Below are 24766 nucleotides of genomic sequence, written 5' to 3'. Positions count from 1 at the left end.
AGCAAGGAACAAAGGACAAAACGACAAGACAGAGACTGACTAACAGTAATGATGTCCCGGTACAGGGCGGGGAAATATGCAAAGAATATGCATTCTTCATCACTTCATCACTTCATCAGGGCGTATAAATAAACCCACACACTCACACATCCCTCCACACAGCAGAGTCGTGGGACTATTACACTAACCTGGTCTGAGACACCATGAACTGACAGCATCATAAATCATCATAAATCATCATACACCAGATCTCCATACAGACTCTTCACAGTAAACCACACAGAGAAATACGGTAAGTTTAATATTTCTATTTTACAGTAGACAAAACTACTACTTCTAATCAAGTAGATTTTGCCCGCAGGTGAAAGTGGGTGACATTATAAAATGAGCAATTTAAGACTTTATGATTAAATTATAAATTCCCTACATTAATTAAATTTTTTTATTTCTAAATTTTTTGCACTTTTCTAATAAGTATAAATTCAAAAATAGTATCAAACAGATTTTAAACTGAATGTTTATATATGTTTTTGATTTAACACTGGTAAATATGTTTTTTACATGAATAACACACATTACGCCTAATCAGATATTTTTCTACTCTTAAGGAATGCCATCCTGCTTAAGTGTCTCTTAGATCAGTACATGCTCATTCACAGAATGTAAATGATATTTAGATATGTAATTTACCTTCAAATCACTTTGATGTGACATAAGTTAAAATTGCCAAATAAAATTACTATTATATGTATGCAACATACAACAAAATAAACAAATATCTCACAGGTTTACATTACAGTTCTGACAGTAAAATAATTATATAAATATAATATATGTATAACAAATTTGGCAGTCAATTGTGAACACAGGCACATGCCCAAACATTTTCCACTGTAACAATGTGGAAATTTTCCACTGTAAATCCCATAAATGGTATTTATTCCAGTGAGAGGAAGAGTGTGTAAAGAGTGCTGTTTTACAAATATAATAATGCCGTGTGGCGCAACAGGTTTAAAACATCAGGCTTATATGTTCCAATCACTGGTCATTAATACAATTTATTGCAGATGTCACAATTTGTCCGTCTTTGACATTTTTGTTAAGTTTTTATATATTGATGAAAAGTATAATAAAATTAATTCTAGTTCTTGTTTTCAAGTATTATTTTTTATTTAGTTCTAGTTTCCTTTTCATCATGAAAAATAGGTTGTCAATGAGTACTTTTCTATATAGTTTTCGTTAACACTGCAACATTAAATATCTACTATTTCAATACAAAGAATTCTATTGCAGTGAAAAAAATCATATGAAATGGTAAAAACAAAAACTAATGCTTACAAAGAGCTATATCATTTAACACTTTTAGCTACTGCTCAACCAAAATTATGGGCAGTTTGTATTCTCGTCAAATAGAAGCTAACAGTGCTAGGAACAGCATGGCAGTTCATTCATGTGTTATTTGTGTGAATAACACATCAGTGTTATATGCTTTACCCAGTAATTCCGAGCTAAGGAACAAATGTTTAGAATTAGTCTATGGAGGAACACCAGCAGCTAAGTACAACTGAGATAGGTAGGTGTGTGTTTAGAACAGTTCTGTTTACACTAGTTAAAAGTAAAAATCCACCCTGTGGTAACTACCCACCTCTGTGTAACTATAGGATTTACATAGGCTCTCCGGTGGATTTGGTGTTTTATAGATACTCTAAGACTAGGTCAGTGGCTGAACTGCACTTAGCAGGGCTTTATTACACATGTTGTTAAGTAACATATGACATTGCGAAGACTTATATTAGTGTAAAAATGTCTTTATTTTAAAACGTTTCTAATTTTTGTTTGTCTCACTGTCTCACAGTGCTGTTAGCCAATCAGAGGCAATATATTTGCATGTACAAATATTTATGACCTACTGGCTGTTTTATTAATTGCTTTAATTTCAACATAAAGAAATAAACACTAAAATAACTGTTGCGCTTGCAGCCCTATAACGTGTATAATAATATTTCTTAGGTGTTATCTGACAAATAAGCAAGATGAAAGAAAAAGCCTTGGCTGGATTATGTATATTACTGGGTAAGTCAAATTCAAATAAACATATTATGTTTACCACCACATTTATTCACTTAAAGTTAAAGAATAAAATGAATTAGAAATGCTTTTAAATGTTCTTCTGTTTTAACAGTCTCAGTAACAGGTATTTACATGCAAACAACCACTGAACAAACTACAGACTTTACAACAGATGCCACCATGGAATCAGGGACAACTGCATCTGTTCAATCAACAACAGCTTTGACAGCTGAGTCCACAGTAGTTTCCAGTGTGGAACCAAGTACAAGTCCAACATTTGAACAAACTACAGACTTGACAACAGATGCCACCATGGAGTCAGGTACAACTGCAGCTGATGAATCAACTACAGCTTTGACAGCTGAGTCTACAGTAGTTTCCAGTGTGGAACCAAGTACAAGTCCAACATTTGAACAAACTATAGACTTTACAACAGATGCCACCACGGAGTCAGGTACAACTGCAGCTGATGAATCAACTAAAGCTTTGACAGCTGAGTCTACAGTAGTTTCCAGTGTGGAACCAAGTACAAGTCCAACATTTGAACAAACTACAGACTTGACAACAGATGCCACCATGGAATCAGGTACAACTGCAGCTGATGAAACAACTACAGCTTTGACAGCTGAGTCTACAGTAGTTTCCAGCATAGAACCAAGTACAAGTCCAACATTTGAACAAACTACAGACTTTACAACAGATGCCACCATGGAGTCAGGTACAACTGCAGCTGATGAATCAACTACAGCTTTGACAGCTGAGTCTACAGTAGTTTCCAGTGTGGAACCAAGTACAAGTCCAACATTTGAACAAACTACAGACTTTACAACAGATGCCACCATGGAGTCAGGTACAACTGCAGCTGATGAATCAACTACAGCTTTGACAGCTGAGTCTACAGTAGTTTCCAGTGTGGAACCAAGTACAAGTCCAACATTTGAACAAACTACAGACTTGACAACAGATGCCACCATGGAATCAGGTACAACTGCAGCTGATGAATCAACTACAGCTTTGACAGCTGAGTCTACTGTAGTTTCCAGCATAGAACCAAGTACAAGTCCAACATTTGAACAAACTACAGACTTGACAACAGATGCCACCATGGAATCAGGTACAACTGCAGCTGATGAATCAACTACAGCTTTGACAGCTGAGTCTACAGTAGTTTCCAGTGTGGAACCAAGTACAAGTCCAACATTTGAACAAACTACAGACTTGACAACAGATGCCACCATGGAATCAGGTACAACTGCAGCTGATGAATCAACTACAGCTTTGACAGCTGAGTCTACAGTAGTTTCCAGCATAGAACCAAGTACAAGTCCAACATTTGAACAAACTACAGACTTTACAACAGATGCCACCATGGAATCAGGTACAACTGCAGCTGATGAATCAACTACAGCTTTGACAGCTGAGTCTACAGTAGTTTCCAGCATAGAACCAAGCACAAGTCCAACATTTGAACAAACTACAGACTTTACAACAGATGCCACCATGGAGTCAGGTACAACTGCAGCTGATGAATCAACTACAGCTTTGACAGCTGAGTCTACAGTAGTTTCCAGTGTGGAACCAAGTACAAGTCCAACATTTGAACAAACTACAGACTTTACAACAGATGCCACCATGGAGTCAGGTACAACTGCAGCTGATGAATCAACTACAGCTTTGACAGCTGAGTCTACAGTAGTTTCCAGTGTGGAACCAAGTACGAGTCCAACATTTGAACAAACTACAGACTTTACAACAGATGCCACCATGGAATCAGGTACAACTGCAGCTGATGAATCAACTACAGCTTTGACAGCTGAGTCTACAGTAGTTTCCAGCATAGAACCAAGTACGAGTCCAACATTTGAACAAACTACAGACTTTACAACAGATGCCACCATGGAATCAGGTACAACTGCAGCTGATGAATCAACTACAGCTTTGACAGCTGAGTCTACAATAGTTTCCAGTGTGGAACTAAGTACAAGTCCAACTTTTGAACAAACTACAGATTTTACAACAGATGTCACCATGGAATCAGGTACAACTGCAGCTGATGAATCAACTACAGCTTTGACAGCTGAGTCTACAGTAGTTTCGAGTGTGGAACCAAATACAAGTCCAACATTTGAACAAACTACAGACTTGACAAAAGATGCCACCATGGAATCAGGTACAACTGCAGCTGATGAATCAACTACAGCTTTGACAGCTGAGTCTACAGTAGTTTCCAGTGTGGAACCAAGTACAAGTCCAACATTTGAACAAACTACAGGCTTGACAACAGATGCCACCATGGAATCAGGTACAACTGCAGCTGATGAGTCAACTACAGCTTTGACAGCTGAGTCTACAGTAGTTTCCAGTGAAGAACCAAGTACAAGTCCAACATTTGAACAAACTACAGTCTCTGCAAAAGAAACTACTTTGGAATCAGGAACAACTTCATCTGATGAATCAACTACAGCTTTGACAGCTGAGTCTACAATAGTTTCCAGTGAGGAACCAAGTACAAGTCCAACATTTGAACAAACTACAGACTTGACAAAAGATGCCACCATGGAATCAGGTACAACTGCAGCTGATGAATCAACTACAGCTTTGACAGCTGAGTCTACATTAGTTTCCAGCGTAGAACCAAGTACAAGTCCAACATTTGAACAAACTACAGATTTTACAACAGATGCCACCATGGATTCAGGTATAACTGCAGCTGATGAATCAACAACAGCTTTGACGGCTGAGTCTACAATAGTTTCCAGCGTAGAACCAAGTACAAGTCCAACATTTGAACAAACTACAGGCTTGACAACAGATGCCACCATGGAATCAGGTACAACTGCAGCTGATGAATCAACTACAGCTTTGACAGCTGAGTCTACATTAGTTTCCAGCGTAGAACCAAGTACAAGTCCAACATTTGAACAAACTACAGATTTTACAACAGATGCCACCATGGATTCAGGTATAACTGCAGCTGATGAATCAACAACAGCTTTGACGGCTGAGTCTACAATAGTTTCCAGCGTAGAACCAAGTACAAGTCCAACATTTGAACAAACTACAGGCTTGACAACAGATGCCACCATGGAATCAGGTACAACTGCAGCTGATGAATCAACTACAGCTTTGACAGCTGAGTCTACAGTAGTTTCCAGTGAAGAACCAAGTACAAGTCCAACATTTGAACAAACTAGAGTCTTTGCAACAGAAACTACTATGGAATCAGGTACAACTTCAACTGATGAAACAACTACAGCTTTGAAAGCTGAGTCTACAATAGTTTCCAGTGTGGAACCAAGTACAAGTCCAACATTTGAACAAACTACAGTCTTTGCAACAGAAACTACTATGGAATCAGGTACAACTTCAACTCATGAATCAACTACAGCTTTGACAGCTGACACTACAACAGTTTCCAGTGTGGAACCAAATACAAGTCCAACATTTAAACAAACTACAGTCTCTGCAACAGAAACTACCATGGAATCAGAAACAACTTCAACTGTTGAATCAACTACAGCTTTGACAACTGACTCTACAGTAGTTTCCAGTGTTCAACCAAGTACAAGTCCAACATTTGAACAAACTACAGTCTCTGCAACAGAAACTACCATGAAATCAGGAGCAACTTCAACTGTTGAATCAACTACAGCTTTGACAACTGAGTCTACAGTAGTTTCCAGTGTGGAAACAAGTACAAGTCCAACATTTAAACAAACTTCAGACTTTACAACAGAAACTACAACAGGTTCTACCATGGAGTCAAGTACCGTTACAAGCATCAAACCATCAACAAAATCACCAACAAGTGTTGCAAAAGTAGCTTCAAATGGCGGATTGGAAACAACTCAACCCAACACCCCTACAGGTGAACAGGAATTCTGGATCATTTGAGTATTTTCATAAACATTCTGTAAACATTGTCAGTTATTTCATGATGAAACTGGTGTGATCTTCCTCTACAGCCTCTACAGAAGCAGCAGTTGTCACAAAGCAAATCAGCTTTACCACCTCTGAAACGTTTAACGCTGACCTATTAGTCTCAACTTCATCTACCTTCATCAACAGAGCAGCAAGTGTGAAATCAGAGGTCTGTCTTATGTTCTTTATTATTAATGTATTCCTACATAAAATATAAAACTGTCACAAAAAATGAGTCTCAAATGTAATATTTAATGTTGTTTTTTATATAGTTTGAACCTGTATTTAAGCAAGCATTCAGTACCTTCATCAGGCTAAATGTCCTTGGTTTTAAGTGAGTATCAAGCATGCAGAAGCTTCTTACCATCATTATACACCTTTTTCTGCTGTTTGTTTACTGTGTGTTAAAATATCCAGCGCAGCAATAGATCATCGATATAGATTACACCCACAGAGATAATAAATATACAGAACGAGTAGTATAATATATATAATATATATTAGAGATGGGATGATAGATCGACACTGTATCGGTATCTATCCGATTCAGGAGTTTAGGGTTAAGCAGTTAAGCACTGTTGTTTGTGGATGACTGGAGAAAGTGTGCTTCACGAACACACAGTAAATGAACTGAGCATGCCCAAAACCGCCGCTGACTGACCCTACTCCGTATTTACAGAGCAGGAAAATAAATGAAACTGTGTCTTCAGTGTGACACAAAAAAAATCACTTAATCTAACTCACACAGTCTCAGTCAGTCACTCACCTCATCCACAGTGTCTGCCTCTTTATAAAAAGCTAAACATCTAACTAGCTAGCTCATCATTGAACAATTTGTCTATAATAGGTTTAAAAATAAAGAAAACTTAAGAAAACTTTAAAAAATTAAATAAAATAAAACTAAAAAAATAACCCTGAAAAACTAAAAAAAACCCAAAAACTTAGAAAAACAGTTCCAGTTAGTATAACATTTAACAACATGGCAAAAAACTATTTAACTATTTGCAACAGAACTAAACTAAAAAGCAACAGAAGTTGTTCATTTGTTAGAGTTCATTTGTAATAATTCTAACATATTTAGGGTGTTTTTTATTAACTTCAATGTTAATCCTTTACAGATTCAAAACATGTATTATGCAAATTAAGCAATTGCGTCATTTAGCGTCATCTAGTGACTTTTAGGACAGCCAATAGCTACTTTCCTTCCTGAGGAGTTGGCAACACTATTCTCTACCCACTCAGTGCTACAGCCCAGCCACGAGCTACAGGCTCGGCTCAGTCAGTCTGGAGAGTTTTTACAGTTTCTGCAGTTCATATGTGTAGGACCAATCACACTCAAAGTGAAAAGAAAAAGGTTTTAACCCCACTAACCAGATAATACAACTCTCTACAGTTCATCTTTTAGCATAGTCAGTGAGTCACGGAACTAGTTAGCTCACAAGCTAACAACAGCAGAGGACTATAGTGTTTTTAAAGCTGGATATGCATAAGTTTCCCCTCCTCACTGCAGTTTCTGTGTGCGCACTCCAGCTCCTCCACTCCGTACCAGTTTATACTGGACGCCCTGTGAAAGCCGCAGCTCTGCTCAGATAAAATGAAAGGCATGTTGCAGCTTGCGCGCTGTTCACCTCAGAATGTTTATAACTACCCAGTTTAGTGAACACGGCTGCCAGGTAATTAGGTAAAGACTATTAAAGGCTATTAGAGGTTATTGAAAGGCTTATTAGGGAAAGAAATCACAGGCTGGTTAGATAAGTGATTCACCTCCTCACTGCGGAGAATACAGAATGCTGTCACAGTTTGTAAAAGAAAAAAAAGTCTTCTTCCGTGTTGTACTGTTTATTAAGATCATTAAAACAGATTTCGCTCATTCCAACTATTTGGAAATTTAGTTAAAAGCTCTGTTTTATTGCTGTAATGTTACTTACCAAAATGTGGAGTTAGTAACAGTAATAACAGTTTAGGAGGGCAGGCAGAGTCAGGCTGGATTTTTTGCCCAATCTAAACTCTAGCTGGAGCGATGGATTACGGTTGTTCTAATTAAAATAACATATTATTAGTTTTATATTAACTTTAAATATGAGATATTTTAAGCAGTAAGCTGACTCCAAAAAACAGTCTGTAAGGCGGCTGATGTTGGGACACATTCCTGCGGTATTGGCATATAAATATAAAAATTCTAGTGTCTTATGAATATTTACACATAACTTATGTCTCTCCTGAAAAGTGTTTTTTTGGTCAGTAACACTCTTCTGTTTATTTACTATCAGCGTAAATTACCAGTGTTTGCTTTAGGCGTGGATGTAATATATATATATATATATATATATATATATATATATATATATATATATATATATATATATATATATATATATATATATATATACTCATTAAGTTACAGGGTGTCACAGTAATTTTAAAAAGAGGAGAATCTATTTGATGTACAACCACATATGTTCTTTAGTTTCCACAGAACACTGCAACAGACATGTGACTCGATACTAGTGCCCTATTCTATTCCTTTACTAAATACATGCATTTATATATACACAAATATAAACACAAACACTTCCTTTGTATTCTAAATAAATCTTGTCTGTGCAGGGCTGGATCAATCATCACTAATCTGAATTTGGAGTTCAGTGCTAGTCTACCCAGTGACAACAACATCGTTGACACTGTGCTCAATGCAAAAACAAGTTTTGCTATTACACAGGCTTCAGGTAAATACAAAACACCACACTGCTACTCAACAAGCAACCTCACTAACGCCTGGCCGACATTACAGCATAAAACAGGCCAAGTTTGAGGTGCATTTGCTCGTCCCAACAACCCCAAAGAATCTCCTGATAATCTTCCCAGATGATCCTGTAGTAGGCAGAGTCTATAATATAATATTGAGCCCTCCTTATCTTTTCACAGAGCCGTTCCAGAGCCAATCCTCTGGTGCGATCTCTTACAGATACAATGCTGATAAATCACTGTGTTAATTCACACCTTCACACCTGCTATTTGAAACGAGTGGGTTTTGAGTGAGCAGTATATATATATATATATATATATATATATATATATATATATATATATATACATACATACTGCACATGACTCCTTCTTTTCCGCTATGCTTTCATTCACATCCTTTTCTTTTTCTTGCCTTTTTTCCTGAGGAGACATTGAGCATCTCTGAGTATCACAACTAGCATAGCAATAGAAACTCCCATCTGCTGTTGTGATGTAACATTTCATAAGAAGATTTTATCTGGGGTGTACAATCTGAAAGTGGACGGGGTTTTATTCAGGGATTTATGTGTGGGCTCTCACATTTTTTAAACATAAATTAAGGCTTTAAATATTCTGTATTGTGGGCCAGGCATAAGGTAGAACCAGAAAACAAACCAGATAAAAAATAGAACAAGTAATTTTCATAATTATGTTCATTTAAACAATTTAAAATAAAGTGTGCATGTTTATCAAAAGACTGTAATGTTTGTTAATTTAATTAATATTTTTCTTCACATTCCAGTGACTACAGCTGCTACAGCAACTCCAACACCAGAAACAACTACAACAACTACGACAACAACTACACCCCCTCCTACAACTACAACCACTTCTACTACTACTACTACTACTACTACTACACCCCCTCCTACAACTACTACTACACCCTCTACTACAACAACGGCTACGACTACACCTACACCAACACGTCCCCCACCAGCTGTTGCTCTAACAATTGTCATTAATCAAGTGTACGAAGTGGCACTGAGTGACACAAACAGCAATCAGTTCAAAGTCCTGGCTACTATAGTGCAAGCAGCAGTGAGTGATAATAAACCCTTACATTCTCCTTTCTCTGCTGTAAAATATCTGAATCTGAACACTGAATTTGACACAATATGCCATCTATAACACAATAATCCTTATTCATCAGTTTCTTCTCACATTTGTTTTCAGTTGCTAAAACACAATATGTTGTAAACTAGGCTGGTTTATTTAAAATACTTTACACAATTCACAAAACCACCCACAAACTGCCAAACTGCACAATATATCCTCATATATCCTGCAGAATAAAGAACAGCAACCAAAACTTCATACAGCATTATCAGAATTATACTTTTACACCAAATACTTTCAAATGCTTTATTTATATTAACAGATTTATATCTAACCAACTGTAACACACTGCTGGATATTATGAAAAGCTCTCATCTTTGATAAGTGTTACCATAATACTAAAATAGTTCAAACTGTAGAAGCTTAGCTCCTGATTGAAGTGGTACCAATCAGTCACTAAGGTGTTCGTGGCCAGGTAACACATATATTGGTCGATTAGCTGATGCTGTGATTTTGAATGTCAGTGTTTTGATAGGGAAACGTGACTTTATATCAGACGTTGTGTATTATGAAAAGAACAGAGTTCAGTGTATATAAAGCAGAAATGTGTTTACAGGGCTGGAGACTTGAGAAGAAGTTATAGAATTATATATATATATTGAGCTACACATCTCATTTCAGTCTGTTAGCAACTGGAAAAAACTGTTAAAACCCCAAAATACACCAGTTTATTATTCTTTGTAATACGTTCAGTTTTCAAGAACAATCTTCTTGTTAGGACTTTTATTGTGAAAACAAATGTTAGAGAATTCTGGGGAAAACGTTGGTAAATAAGGAGCACTAAACATGTTTGTGAAAAGAGCTATAAAATAACTATTAACTGGTAATCTGAGAACCTGTAAAAGTGTAACAGTTGAATAATTGTAATGCAAATCTCTTTTTAGATGGACCTGGTTTACAAAGCCCAGTACGGAGCTCTGTTCATCATGACTAAAGTTAAAGGATTTAGGTAAGAGTCTCGGCTCAGAACTCCAGACTTTCCTTTAAACGTTTACAGCAGAGCACTGCCACACGGTTCGGCCACGGCTCAACTGAAGCTAACTGAGTTATTTCCTTCCAGACCAGGAGCTACTCGCGCAACAGACATAGAAACAGACCTGGAGCTGATATTCAATGAGAACTCCACAAAGCCTCTTCCATCCTCCACCGACGTGGTGAGCACCCTAAAAGAGGCTATATCAAACCCAAGCTCAGGCTTCAACTTGGCGGTGGACCCTGCCAAGATTGTTGTTGTCAGTGAGTAAATTTCCTCCTACTGAAGAGAAAATGTTTTATTATTAATAATGTATCTAAAGTGATTAAATAAACACTACTGTTACATTTCCTTACTCACTATGTTGATTTAACACAGGCAAATGTTCTGTGTAGTTTTTACCTCCGCAAAATTTTAGTTAATGTTAATAATTGTATTTTTTAGACTATAAGGCACAGAAAAAAAATTATTACATTTTCCCAGTATTCGACAGTGTTCCTTATAATCCAGTGCTGCTGTAGGGTAATTTACCACAGCATGACTTAAATAAAACTCGGATGTGAGAAATCCCAGAACATGAAATGATGACCAATGAGTCAGAGCTTAGAATTTAAAATATATTAAAGTTTACTGGAAAAATAGTTTCAGCATTACAGATATATATAAAAGGAACAAAAAATTATAGATATATATTAGAAAAGAGTAAAAGTACATCAACGAGTCAACACAGTGTAATAAAATCTCGATAGATCAACACATTCACAACCCAGAGAGAGAGAGAAAGAGAGAGGAGAGCGAGAGAGAGAGAGAGAAAGAAAGAAAGAGAAAGAAACTAAAGCCAGTCGAGGGCCAGAGAGAACCCCTCAAACTTCATCCAAGCAGTTATACATTTATGCAAATGACATGTGATTGGACAGAACTTATCAATATGATTATGTCAGCAGAGTCCAGTTAACAGTTTGTTGTCCAGTTCCAATGACGTGATCCGCTCCAGCCTGTCTGAGCAACAAGTTCTTATCATGGTGTAGTTCAGCACTGTGTCCTTCATGAAAACAGCAGACAGTCCTTAAGTGTCCTAAAGTCTGTGAGAAGATGAAACAGAGGAAAAGAGTGGCTGGAAAGATCTTCTGGCCTGTGTAAGACTTTACGGCATGTAGAACAGGCATGCGCTGGCTATCTGAGGAGAGGTTCCCAGCACTTCACTCAGAGAGCTTGTTGTCTCCTAGTTCATATGCACTGGTCCCAAAACAGCAGAACAGCAGTGAAGCTTCTCTGCCACTCAGGGTCACGTTCTCCCACAGCTCTCATTGTTGATGAAAACACTCTGACCTTCCTGATTCCTGAAAAAGTAAAAACAACCTCCAAAGCCTTGTCATTGTGACAGTTAAAAAGAGTGCAAAGATCATAAGGTTATTAAGTGAATTATGAAGTGAACAGTAAAAATAATAACTGTATATATAAATGTATAAAACATTTAAGAATAAGTGTGTAAAGGTGGTTATCTCCAATCACACCCTTCACTCCTTATCTATGCACTAAGGCTGGATGCAGCAGCATTAGGCGCTAACCTCACCACTAGCTCTTCAGAGGTGAGCTACACAGGTTAAAACAAGCTACACAGGTTGAACCGGTAGCTGATAGGGTCCTGGGTTACTGGAACACTCAGGGTTCCTCAGTCTAGCCTATCGGGTGGCATTTATATCCCACTAGTCCTGCGGTTAGCGGCTAATGCTAATGCTGCTGCACCCAGTTGTACTGTTGGAGAAACTTCACTGAAAACTCACTCTTAGACAAAAAATTGGAAATTTAAGCTTACTGTAAATAAGCAGAAGTGCTTTACTCACCAAAATGAACAGTTTCCAGGAGAGAAATCTGTGTAGATTAACATCCAGCGCTCGTTTGAATTTAAAAGTGTGCCTTATAGTCGGAATAAACAAGGTAATTCTGTGTGTTGGCATAACAGCATAAGGAACAATAACCTTTCAATTCCCTCATCTTGAAAATTAAACATACATTAACTTATTAACTTTATTCTCCAGGTGCACCGCAGACCATTCCTGTGATTTTCCAAACAAATGGCACATTTGTGTCGGCTCTCTCAGACTCCACCTCAACTTTATTCGGCAACAGGTCATTAGCGATTAAACAGGAGGTAAGTACAACTGTAGTCACTTTTTATGCCCTTTTTATTACTGTTTTATTTACACCTTACATATATTTACATCATTTAAGCACTTATTATTTATTTACTTTTTTCACTTTATTTTTGCAGCTTGAGCCTTTTTTCACTGTTGATTATCCTGCAGCATTTAGTCAGCTGGTAATGACAAATTTCAGGTAATTACTGAGTATTTTGATGTACTAAAAGTGCACTGACAGCATCAAATATTGCTTTAATTTTTAATCACAAAATGAAGTAATTAGTTCATCTGCATGACTCTTACGTTTGTTCATTTAGCAATGGAGGTCTGAGCCTTACACTGATCCAGAACCACATGGACCTGTATTTTGGTGCCTCGGCTACACTTCCCAACAGCACCCAGATCGCAAACACCTTAGTTAGAGCAGCTAAAAACAACACCCTCCCCTTCATGATCTTTACCTCACAGATCACAGTGAATGGAACGGGTAAGTCAAATCTCATTATATGAATATAAAATGCAGCTTTATTACCACAATTAAAGCTTTCAGATAAAATATTACATATTAAAACATACAGCAAGCAACTCTCCATTCTACCTTTACCTGTATCTGAAATGGTCCGATCCCTTTCCACTCCTTTATTCTACCACGCTGCCCTAACGGATAGATGAGTGTGGTGTTTTTAGAGCAGCGGGGTGTTGAGTTTGTGTTTCTGTATGTAATGTAGGGAAATGTGTTTAGAGATCGGATAAACAAAAGTGAACTGAGTTTAAGGCAGAGAATGAGCTCATAGTTTCACTCTTTTTGGGTCTTATGAACAGAAAAAAATGAAACTTAAGTCAATTTGTTTTCTTGCAATACAGTGATATCTTCAGGAGAAATCAGCAGCAAGATCAGCCTGTTCACGGCAGCCTTCATGGTGACCTTATCACTTCTGCTCACACGGTACAGCTAAAAAGACAAAAAAATAATAAAACATTTTGCAATATATATTTTTATTGAAACTTGATGACTTTACTGATGTTCTGTTGTGTGATGAGTTATCTTTCTGAAGAGGTCATGTTTCCTATTCTTAAAAGGTGAATTATTCACAAAACATGGTTGTGAATGATTGTGAACTATTATCTACAAACATATTGTAGATAAAATAGTGTTCTGATGTAAAACCTTTATTTAAAGGAAATGTATTTATTCTGTATTATGATTGTTAAATCATTGGAAAACTGCACTGTATTCAATAATTGATTTTTTTTTTATTGTCTTCCAAAAATATTTTTCTAATTTTCAACACATATTTAAGTATATTTATATTTTAATGTAAGGTTTAATTTTTGTTTAATTTTAGTGAACAATAACAGAAGCTGCACATTCCGGTAGACACAGTCCAAACAAACAACCACAATATTATATCTGCAGTTCATCTGCATTCATACAGATACCACAAGTTGCAGGTACACCACATTCCTTGCCTTGGCTTTAAATACATTGCACTTATCCCAGCCTGTTAATCAGCTACTTATTCAATTACTTAACAATAATGTTACCGACAGCCATCATCTCTATATGAAGATTATTAGACGGATCAAATTTAAAGTAACTGGACCTGTGTGATGTTTCATAAGAGGAGGTAAAAGTTTTATTGGTTTTAAATTTTGTGGAAATTTATACAAGAAATCACAGGTTGTATTTCTGCAGTTTTTATCAGAAATGTGTCACATGTGTAATAATACCAAACAAACATTTTTATTACTATGCATTTTGATTTTCTTCATTAAAAACTTTTGTTATAGATGATGTTTAATACTATTATTGCCAATTCCTACAGTGTATTATTATTAATCGTGTAGACCTCTTTGGGCCAATAATCATGTATAATACTTTTAAAGTTTAAGTGAACAGCAGTAAAAGTAAATAGCACTGTTACAAAAAAAAAACTTTGTTGATACAGAATCACTGGGGAAACATCTCAGAGTTTGTCACAATTATTTTCTGTTATGAAATCAAGCACACATTTAAATCAATGGAGATATAAAAAGTAAAAACAACACATTATGCAGGATATTTAAACAAATATTTACAGAGCCAGGCAACGCAGCTGGTAGGGGCTGTCAACAGCCCGCATTCGATCAACAGACATTCGTGACAGAAAGAACAACATGGTTCTGCTCCGCTCCTGTCGATGTTCAGACCTTCATAACTGAAGACAGGAGTAATGTACAGACCTTACACAAACATCACATCAAACAGCAGCTTCCAACTAATCTAAAACTAGTCATTGACATTCTGATATCAAAAATGTGCCATTAAAAACTACCCAATGTTTAGGAATCAGTGAGCATCACCAGTTAGCCAATATTCCTTATTGCTAATCTGTTTTTTTTTTTTTGGCTTCATAATAAAGTCATGATAAGTAAATCAGGGGTCAAAAAGTCTCATAAATTTACTTATTTCATAACTCAACTTTTAGCAACACAATTACAGAAATGGAATCTACCACAATAAAGACAATAAAGTGACTGGTATGTGATAAATTTAAAAGACATCAACATTGAATTACTTCAATTAATTTAATGTTTATACATTTTAATAAAAATTCTCCTAACTGAACCTGAGCTAAATTACAACAACGTTTTGATGCGTCACTTTTTTCCGTCTTTAGTATTTAGCCTCCCATCTTCAGTCCACATGTAACTAAACTAGTTCACAACAGCCATCATTGCATTTATTTAAAAAATCATATAGGAGGAGTTTAATCACCATCACATCCATATAGTCTCTCCACACTACTCCTCGCAGAGCTACTGCTTTAATCTGACAGACCTTAATTGGCATTTAACCATACAGATGTAGAATTTAAGGTGGAATAACTGTAAAGGTAAGAAATCAAGTACGTGAATTTAACAGAAAATCAATTAAGGGTCTGGTAAACACTAGTTTCATAACAGAGGCAGCACTTAGAAAAAGAAGCTAGAGTTACGTTAGCTGTTCATTCCTCAGCTTGCATATGTGTACCTTAAGAGATGTAACAGTTTACTTCAGGCACCTTTAACTGCTGCACTGTTTAAGGTGGAAAAAAACGTCACAAAAAGCGATGTTAATCAGATTGTGTGAATATAGCGACAGCATTTAAGGTGGAACTGAAACTCAACTTAGCACTTAAAAATAACTAATTTACTCGTTAAAGTGGAATGGGACAGTAAGGAGCTTTTAGAGTGTGTTTGTGTATTTGGGGAAGTTTAAACGAGGACTAGACAAAATAAAACTGAAATAAATCAGTATCTGTTCACTTTTCACTTTTCTGATTCAGAGTTTTGTTGATGATTGTTTACTGTGGATCTGTGGAGCTTTTAAGGTGGTCGAGAGTCGCTGTGCTCCTCTAAATATCTCCAACCTCCAGAAGAACCATCACAGGTTTACCTGTCTGCTGTTCCCACAGTTCACGCTCCTGCAGTCTTTATTCCTCTTTTTATGTCCTGAAGGATAATTTTGCTGCATCTTTTGACTGATTTATCTGCGGGTTCTACATAGGCTGCAGGTAATGTAAAGCAAGTGTGAAAAAAAGATTGTGTTATTCTTGTGTAAAATATCAGTATCTGTTATTCTAAATTTCTAAACTACTTTCCAAGCACCTGGAGGAAACTGGAACTCCCGGAAGGCTCTGATTGGCTTAGGGAAAATGGACGCATGCATCCTATTGGTGAAAGGTTTTGACTCTCGTTTATTTAATGGGCTTCACAAAAATTAACTTTATAGTTGTGTTAAAGTAGTATTTGCTTATTTTTATAATTTAAATATTAAATATTAAATTATTTCCCATAAATAATAAAAAGGGCACTGAAATACATTTTAAATGAAATATTACGTTAATATAACACCAACATATTTTACCATCATAAAAATAATTTAAGCTCACCTGATCAAATGAATGATTTTCATTTAAATTTTCAGTCCCTTTAAGTTGTAAACACTCGCCTGCACTGAAAATAAAGGTTTCCATCAATGTAGTACCAAGTGAAAATTAAGGTTGATTAACTGTTTAATCGAAATTCACTTTCTAAAACAGTGAAGGATCTGCATAATGTTAGATAAATCATAATGTAAGTTAAACACTGTAGCAGCTGATTTAATACACGTTCAGAAAAATGTACAAAATTGTACTTAGACAAGCATTTAAAAATATAATCTTTATTTTTAACTAAATTTATACTAAGTGTAATTCATACTAATAAATGTATTAAAAATATGCTCTATTGTATCATTATAATATATAATATATGAATGTTTGCAAGCATTTGATAAAACTATAATATTATTGCATTTTTAATATGCTAAATAAAATAAGTAGACAAATCTGTATAATTACGAGATAATTAGATATTTCTTATTATGTTTTAATGTTTTTAATGTTTTGAAGTGTATTTTTACATCATGGTATATTTGAAGTATAAAAAGGAAGTCATCAGTGAATCTGCATTTAAAACTAGAAAAGTGCATGTCCTGAAGGAAACGCAGGTTGGTTGCGCAGCTAAAATGGTTCCCACCATTTGCTATGGTCACTGTTACGATGTTGCTAGGTGCTTTCACTTGTGTCTGTGGTAGTTGCTAAGGTGTTGCTAAGCAGTTGCTAAGGTGTTGTTATGCTGTCTGTGGTGGTTGCTAAGTTGTTGCTAGGTGGTTGTTACGGTGTTGCTATGGTATCCGGGCTGGTTGCTATGCTGTTGCTAAGTGGTTTCTTGGCGTTTGCTAAGCTGTTGCTAGGTGGTTGCTAAGGTGTTGCTATGGTATCCATGCTGGTTGCTATGGGGTTGCTTAGCAGTTGCTAGGAGGTTGCTAAGGTGTTTCTAGGTGGTTGCTAAGGCATTGCTATGGAATCCGGACTGGTTGCTATGGTGTTGCTATGTGGCTGCTAGGTGGTTACTAGGTAATGTATTTGCATAAATGAGATTAAAATGTGTTTGCACGTTGCTACGCACGCTAGTTGCTCTGGCCGTGCAGGGTGTCCAAATTTTGACCAATAGCTGCTTTATCCAATAGCTCCTCCATACACCCACAATACTGGTCTGTCTGAAGTTTTCACAAAAACGTAAGACTGATCGGAAAGCTGTATACAAGCACACCATTCCCGATAAGGACGCAGATTTTGTCTTTTGAACGAAGTCAATATCTTGAAAATTGCAGCACTCTCTAGCCAGACAAAAAATAGGTGGAATAATAATAATAACTAGATTGCAGTTCCTACAGAAACTGCGAGTGTGATTGCAGTGCTGGCTGGTATCTGTGGTGGTTGCTATAGTGTTGCTAAGTGGTTGCTATAGTGTGGCTAAGTGATTGCTAAGGTGTTGCAAGGTGGTTGCTAAGGTGTTGCTATGGTATCCGGAGTGGTTGCTAAGGTGTTGCTAAGTGGTTGCTAAGGTGTTGCTATGGTATCTGGGGTGGTTGCTAATGTGTTGCTAGGTGGTTGCTAAGGTGTTGCTAAGTGGTTGCTAAGGTGTTGCTATGGTATCTGGGGTGGTTGCTAATGTGTTGCTAGGTGGTTGCTAAGGTGTTGCTAGGTGGTTGCTAAGGTGTTGCTATGGTATCTGGGGTGGTTGCTAAGGTGTTGGTAGGTGGTTGCTAAGGTGTTGCTAGTTGGATGCTAAGGTGTTGCTAGGTGGTTGCTAAGGTTTTATTATGGTGTCTGGGGTGGTTGCTGAGGTGTTGCTAAGGCGTTGCTAGGTGGTTGCTATGGTATCCGGGGTGGTTGCTAAGGTGTTGCTAGGTGGTTGCTAAGGTGTTGCTAAGGTGTTGCTAGGTGGTTGCTATGGTATACGGGGTGGTTGCTAAGGTGTTGTTAGGTGGTTGCTAAGGTATTGCTAGGTGGTTGCTAAGGTGTTGCTAGGTGGTTGCTAAGGTGTTGCTATGGTATCTGGGGTGGTTGCTAAGGTGTTGCTAGGTGGTTGCTAGGTGATTGCTAAGGTGTTACTAGGTGGTTGCTAAGGTGTTGCTGTGGTATCCGGGGTGGTTTCTAAGGTGTTGCTAGGTGGTTGCTACGGCATTGCTATGGTATCCAGGGTGGTTGCTAAGGTTTTTTTTTTTTTTTTTTTTTTTTTTTGGTAGGTGGTTGCTAAGGTGTTGCTAGTTGGATGCTAAGGTGTTGCTAGGTGGTTGCTAAGGTTTTATTATGGTGTCTGGGGTGGTTGCTGAGGTGTTGCTAAGGCGTTGCTAGGTGGTTGCTATGGTATCCGGGGTGGTTGCTAAGGTGTTGCTAGGTGGTTGCTAAGGTGTTGCTAAGGTGTTGCTAGGTGGTTGCTATGGTATACGGGGTGGTTGCTAAGGTGTTGTTAGGTGGTTGCTAAGGTATTGCTAGGTGGTTGCTAAGGTGTTGCTAGGTGGTTGCTAAGGTGTTGCTATGGTATCTGGGGTGGTTGCTAAGGTGTTGCTAGGTGGTTGCTAGGTGATTGCTAAGGTGTTACTAGGTGGTTGCTAAGGTGTTGCTGTGGTATCCGGGGTGGTTTCTAAGGTGTTGCTAGGTGGTTGCTACGGCATTGCTATGGTATCCAGGGTGGTTGCTAAGGTGTTGCTAAGGCGTTGCTAGGAGGGTGCTTAGGCGTTGCTAGGTGGTTGCTAAGGTGTTGCTATGGTATCCAAGGTGGTTGCTATGGTGTTGCTAGGTGGTTGCTAAGGTGTTGCTATGGTATCTGGGGTGGTTGCTAAGGTGTTCCTAGGTGGTTCCTAGGTGATTGCTAAGGTGTTGCTAGGTGATTGCTAAGGTGTTACTAGGTGGTTACTAAGGTGTTGCTGTGGTATCCGGGGTGGTTTCTAAGGTGTTGCTAGGTGGTTGCTACGGCATTGCTATGGTATCCAGGGTGGTTCCTAAGGTGTTGCTAAGGTGTTGCTATGGTATCTGAGGTGGTTGCTAAGGTGTTGCTAGGTGGTTCCTAGGTGGTTGCTAAGATGTTGCTAGGTGGTTGCTAAGGTAATTGCTATGGTATCTGGGGTGGTTGCTAAGGTGTTGCTAGGTGGTTGCTAAAGTGTTGCTAGGTGGTTGCTAAGGTGTTGCTAGGGTATCCGAGGTGTTTGTAAAAAGGAATTTATTGCCACTTAAATCTAGTTAAAGGAAGCTGTTTACCTTCAGTGTTTGGTGTTTGTGTTTATTTTAACAGAACAGGAATGCAATTATGCTAAAAGACAGAAAAATCTTTTCACCTGAAATGAGTTAATTAATCAGTGTCTCGTTATTCTTTTACATTTCTACAGTTACTGCAGTAATATTTTACCCACAGTATAAAAACTGTTACTAACATACATGTTTACACTGTATTTAAGAGAGTTGACTGCTTAAAAAGAGGAGATTTATATTAAACTGATTCTCTAAACAGATCAAACTGCACCCTCTACTGACCTCTAACTGTACTGTACCCACACTCAATGTTACAATAACTAAACTGATTATTACAGCGCCCTCTACTGTTCTCTAACTGTACTGTACCCTCATTCAGTATCACAATAACTCACCTGATTATTACAGCACCCTCTACTGACCTCTAACTGTACTGTACCCACACTCAATGTTACAATAACTAAACTGATTATTACAGCGCCCTCTACTGTTCTCTAACTGTACTGTACCCACACTCAGTATCACAATAACTAACCTGATTATTACAACTCCCTCTACTGTACTCTAAATGTACTGTACCCTCACTCAGTATCACAATAACTAAACTGATTATCAAAGCTCTCTCTACTGTCCTCTAACTGTACTGTACCCAGACTCAATATCAATATTTAATGTACTAACACAACGAGCCAGAAACACCAAACCTCTATAATTAATTGCACTGCATAATAAACTTTACCAGAATTTTAATAAGATAACAAACCCCTGCACTCAATCATTACTGACCCGCTGCAAAATCCAGAGAGGCTGGGGAGTAAACAGGCTGGATGAGGAGCTCCATCAGCAGTAAATTATATATTTTGGGTTTGCTGGTGTAGCTGGTCTCTCAGTATATCGAGGGTGTGAATTCACGATGTGCAGAGTAGCGTGTAGATCAGCCAAGGGCCCCAGGTGTCCTCAGCCCAATTTGCCCATAATTGGTCCGGCCTGTGCCCATATTGCACCCATAAAAACCCAACATATGCTACCCATTAGGGTCCCACACTGTACCCATCTTAAACCCGTCATTAACCCATGGTCTGCTGCTCAAGGGTCCTGCATGGAGATTGAAGACAAAGTGTGTTGGGTCCGAAATTATTACAGCACCCTCTTCTGTATTCTATCTGAACTGTACCCACTCTCAATATCACAATAACACACCTGATTATTAAAGCACCCTGTGTTATTGTGATATTGAATGTGGGTACAGTACAGTTAGAGGACAGTAGAGGGAGTTGTTTGATCTGTTTAGAGAATCAGTTTAATATAAATCTGCAGTAACAGTAGAAATGTAAAAGAATACTGATACACTGATTAATCAGCTCATTTTAGGTAAAAAAGACTCTACTCCCTTTTAGCATAATCTCATTCACCATTCAGATTTCTTTTCAAATGAACACAAGTGTTTAGAAACAAGTGGAAATAGATATATGTATTTTTTTTACAAGCAAGCGTGGGATTTAGTGATCCTAAAAATAGTAGACAGTCATCAGTCTATACAGTCATACAACAATAAGTTATCTCGAAAAGAGTTTAAAGAGCTTTCCTCCCAGAATTGCTGTACTCTTAATCTCCTGGAAGATTTGGGGCTGAAATAAAAACTTATTGTTAGACAGAGTCCTCTGGTTAAATGCAGAATAAAGATAAAAGGGGCATTAGACCTCTGTGAATCAGTGCCCTCACTTTGATTTATATTGGTGTAAAGTGATTCAATATTTATTGTAACAACAAAGACATCTGCCACATTTAGAAGTCTTTTAGTGCTGCACGAAACATGTGTTGTATTCTGAAAAATGGTGGAAAGTTAGAGACTTTTTCCAGAAACTTTTATAAAATAATCAACATATTTAGACAAACGTTCTATAATAGTCTCAACACCATTAATGATTGGTGGAGCAGTGGGTTTTATAGATCTGTATTTATTTTTAACAGCATATGAAAAGAAGCTTGCATACTCTCGCATTGATCTATCCTTCTTGCTTGGCTGTATCCAGAACAAAATAATAACAACACCAACCTTATGTGCTGGTTTTATTACCAAATCTTTGTGTTTTTTAAAATGCTTTTTCTTTAATTGCTGTTAGTTTTTTTTGGCACTTTGATAATTGCAGTTTAATCTTATGTGTAACTAAACATTATTAATTGTGGGGGAAAATGCAGACTTGGGTCTAAAAGGCGTATCATTTAAAGATGTAGTAGAGGTAAAATCTAGTGCAGTTGTCTTCATTGTGAGCAGATGATGATGATTATGTTAGATAACTATTTGATTTCTGCTTTTTTCAAGCTTTCCAGTGTAGATTCCAAAATATTTTAAACAAGTCCACTTTTGTCTGAAACTCACTCACAGATTAGGTAGGGGTAAAAGATTCTCCAGTTTCAGTAAAGTCAATTCAGTTCAGTTCAATTCAAATTTATTTATATAGCGCTTTTTACAATAAATTTTACAAAGCAGCTTTACAGAGAAAAACAGGTCCACGTCTCTTATGAGCAGCAGCACAGAGATGCCAATTATTGTAGGGACACAAGAACCAAGACAAACAAACAAAAATAACAATACAGAGAGATAATGTGGAGCTATAGTGTAGAAACATTTTCTGAGTTGTGAATGTAGTCGAAGGACACATATAATGAATAATGTGAAGCTAAAGCTAATGTAGAAACAGGTTCTGAGTGTGAGTAGGTGTGATAGGAATATGCTCAGTGTTAATGTTAATCAGAGCTCTAGAACAGAAGGAGCAACATGAAAGTGAAGTATCTGTTATGATGTCCCTGATTAGGTTTTTCTGAATGATCTCTGTGTTCGTAGATAGTGAGAATTTAAAGTACATGTTCTACAGAAATTATTCTGTACACTTGTCTTTATGAATTAGAATAGGCATGACAATCTGAAAATATGAATAAATTATTTGGATTTCATAAGATAAACACAATCAATAGTGTAAGAGTTGGAGATTATTTAGTTAATATGTTGTATCTAAATTGTGCTTACCACTTATAGAACACACGTGCATAAAATCTGAATCATACACAGATGGTTAAAATATACAGTATATTAGCTAAAGAGTTTAAAATTGAGAGACATCCCATTCTAAATCAGGGTTTAATATGATGTTGGTCCACTGTTTGCAAATATAACAGCTTCAACTCTTCTGTAAAGACTTTTCACAAGGTTTAGGAGTGTGAAAATTATATATAAGTTTGAATACACCTCTTTTTATTTTGAATTATTTAGTAAACAAAAAGTGTTACATAAACCAGAATCTGTTTTCTACTTTAGATTCTTCTAAGTATCACATGTATCTTTGAGGACAGATTTGGTATTTTAATCTCAGTATCTTCATGAGGGAGAGTCACCTGGAATAGTTTCCTCAGCGTCTTAAAGGAAGGAGTCCCTTGAGGTGCTGAACAATAGTTGCTACTTTTCCTCCAGCTCATCCCAAATCACCATCTCAGTTCATCAGGTGTCGCTTAATCGTTTCAATGTCTCTAATATTAATCTACAATATAGAAAATTCACTGAGTAAGAAGGTGTGCCCAGACTTTTGGTACAGTATAATAGAAAGAGATAACTGGTAATGAAGGACACGCACAGGACTGGAATTTCTAATGTACCTGGATGCCTTTTCTTTTTGCCGCTTCGGACTGCAAATAACAGTTCATTTTAAATTTAATACCACATTACATGTTTTTTCTGTTATTTATTTGTCCCTGTTTTATATATATATATATATATATATATATATATATATATATATATATATATATGTCTTTTCTGAGATTTTCTTGATATAGCATGCATGGATAATTTGGCACCCAAATTGGGCACTGAGCATGAATTACATCAGAAACATGACATGAGAAACTTTATATCAATTTAAATCAAGGCATCAACGGAGTGATCACAATGTAGTCAGATAAACCTGCATTTAATTACTGATTTCTGTGTTTCTGTTGGTCTGTGTTTGGAAAGTCTTGAGTATTTTTATCTGTATCTATTGAAGAATCTATCTGACACAAAATGAACAATGAAAGTTATTTTTGCTACAATACTCTTGAGCAATCGCAGTCTTTAAAAGATACATTTTTGTTCATTGTTTTGTCTGGACGCTGATGCTGATGGAAACTGTCATCCTTTCAGTCAACCCAATCCAACCCACTCCAAACATCTCAGGCTTTGTTTGATGACTCAGTGACGATCAGAAATCACCATCCCATCACAGAGAAATTTGAGACTATTAGTGATCACGTCACGTCACCTGCTTTATAGATAAGACAGTGATCAGGGTATGTATTGCTCACCGACCAGCAGCGCAGGACTCTCAGACTGGCCCGGTCCTCAGGACTTTATACATTTTTACAGACGTCCAACAGCAGTTTCTACATACTGAAAAAAGCTGCTTTACAGAGGAAACGGTGAGTTTGGCACAAATTACATTTTATTGTTTAGTTTTTCTTTTTTGTTTGTTTCTTAAAATAATTGAACTGCATATATATATATATATATATATATATATATATATATATATATTATATATATATATATATATATATATATATATATATATATATATTATATATATATATATATATATATCTTTGTTTCTTAGTTTTTTTGA

At 36.9% G+C, this 24766-nt stretch overlaps 1 protein-coding gene across 27 annotated transcripts; it reads left to right on the top strand.

The window, feature by feature from the left end:
• Positions 1–164: 164 nt before the first annotated feature.
• Positions 165–14801, top strand: LOC111197087 (mucin-22). 27 transcript variants are annotated; one of them, XM_049472519.1, is made up of 15 exons: positions 165–292; positions 2011–2073; positions 2183–2524; positions 2789–3052; positions 5165–5938; positions 6036–6160; positions 6264–6325; positions 8599–8717; positions 9521–9819; positions 10782–10846; positions 10958–11133; positions 12910–13022; positions 13143–13207; positions 13329–13498; positions 13876–14801. In XM_049472519.1, the coding sequence occupies exons 2-15, from the start codon at positions 2034–2036 to the stop codon at positions 13965–13967; spliced, it is 2706 nt and encodes a 901-aa protein (XP_049328476.1). In that variant the 5' UTR covers positions 165–292; positions 2011–2033; the 3' UTR covers positions 13968–14801. The 27 variants fall into 27 exon arrangements, with proteins under 27 accessions (XP_049328476.1, XP_049328470.1, XP_049328465.1 ...); XM_049472513.1 differs by having other exon boundaries at positions 4241–5938; XM_049472508.1 differs by having other exon boundaries at positions 3845–5938.
• Positions 14802–24766: the final 9965 nt, after the last annotated feature.

Source organism: Astyanax mexicanus, chromosome 25 (genome assembly GCF_023375975.1).
Source record: "Astyanax mexicanus isolate ESR-SI-001 chromosome 25, AstMex3_surface, whole genome shotgun sequence".
Classification (NCBI taxonomy): domain Eukaryota; kingdom Metazoa; phylum Chordata; class Actinopteri; order Characiformes; family Acestrorhamphidae; genus Astyanax; species Astyanax mexicanus.
This window is presented reverse-complemented; position numbering and strand designations above follow the sequence as displayed.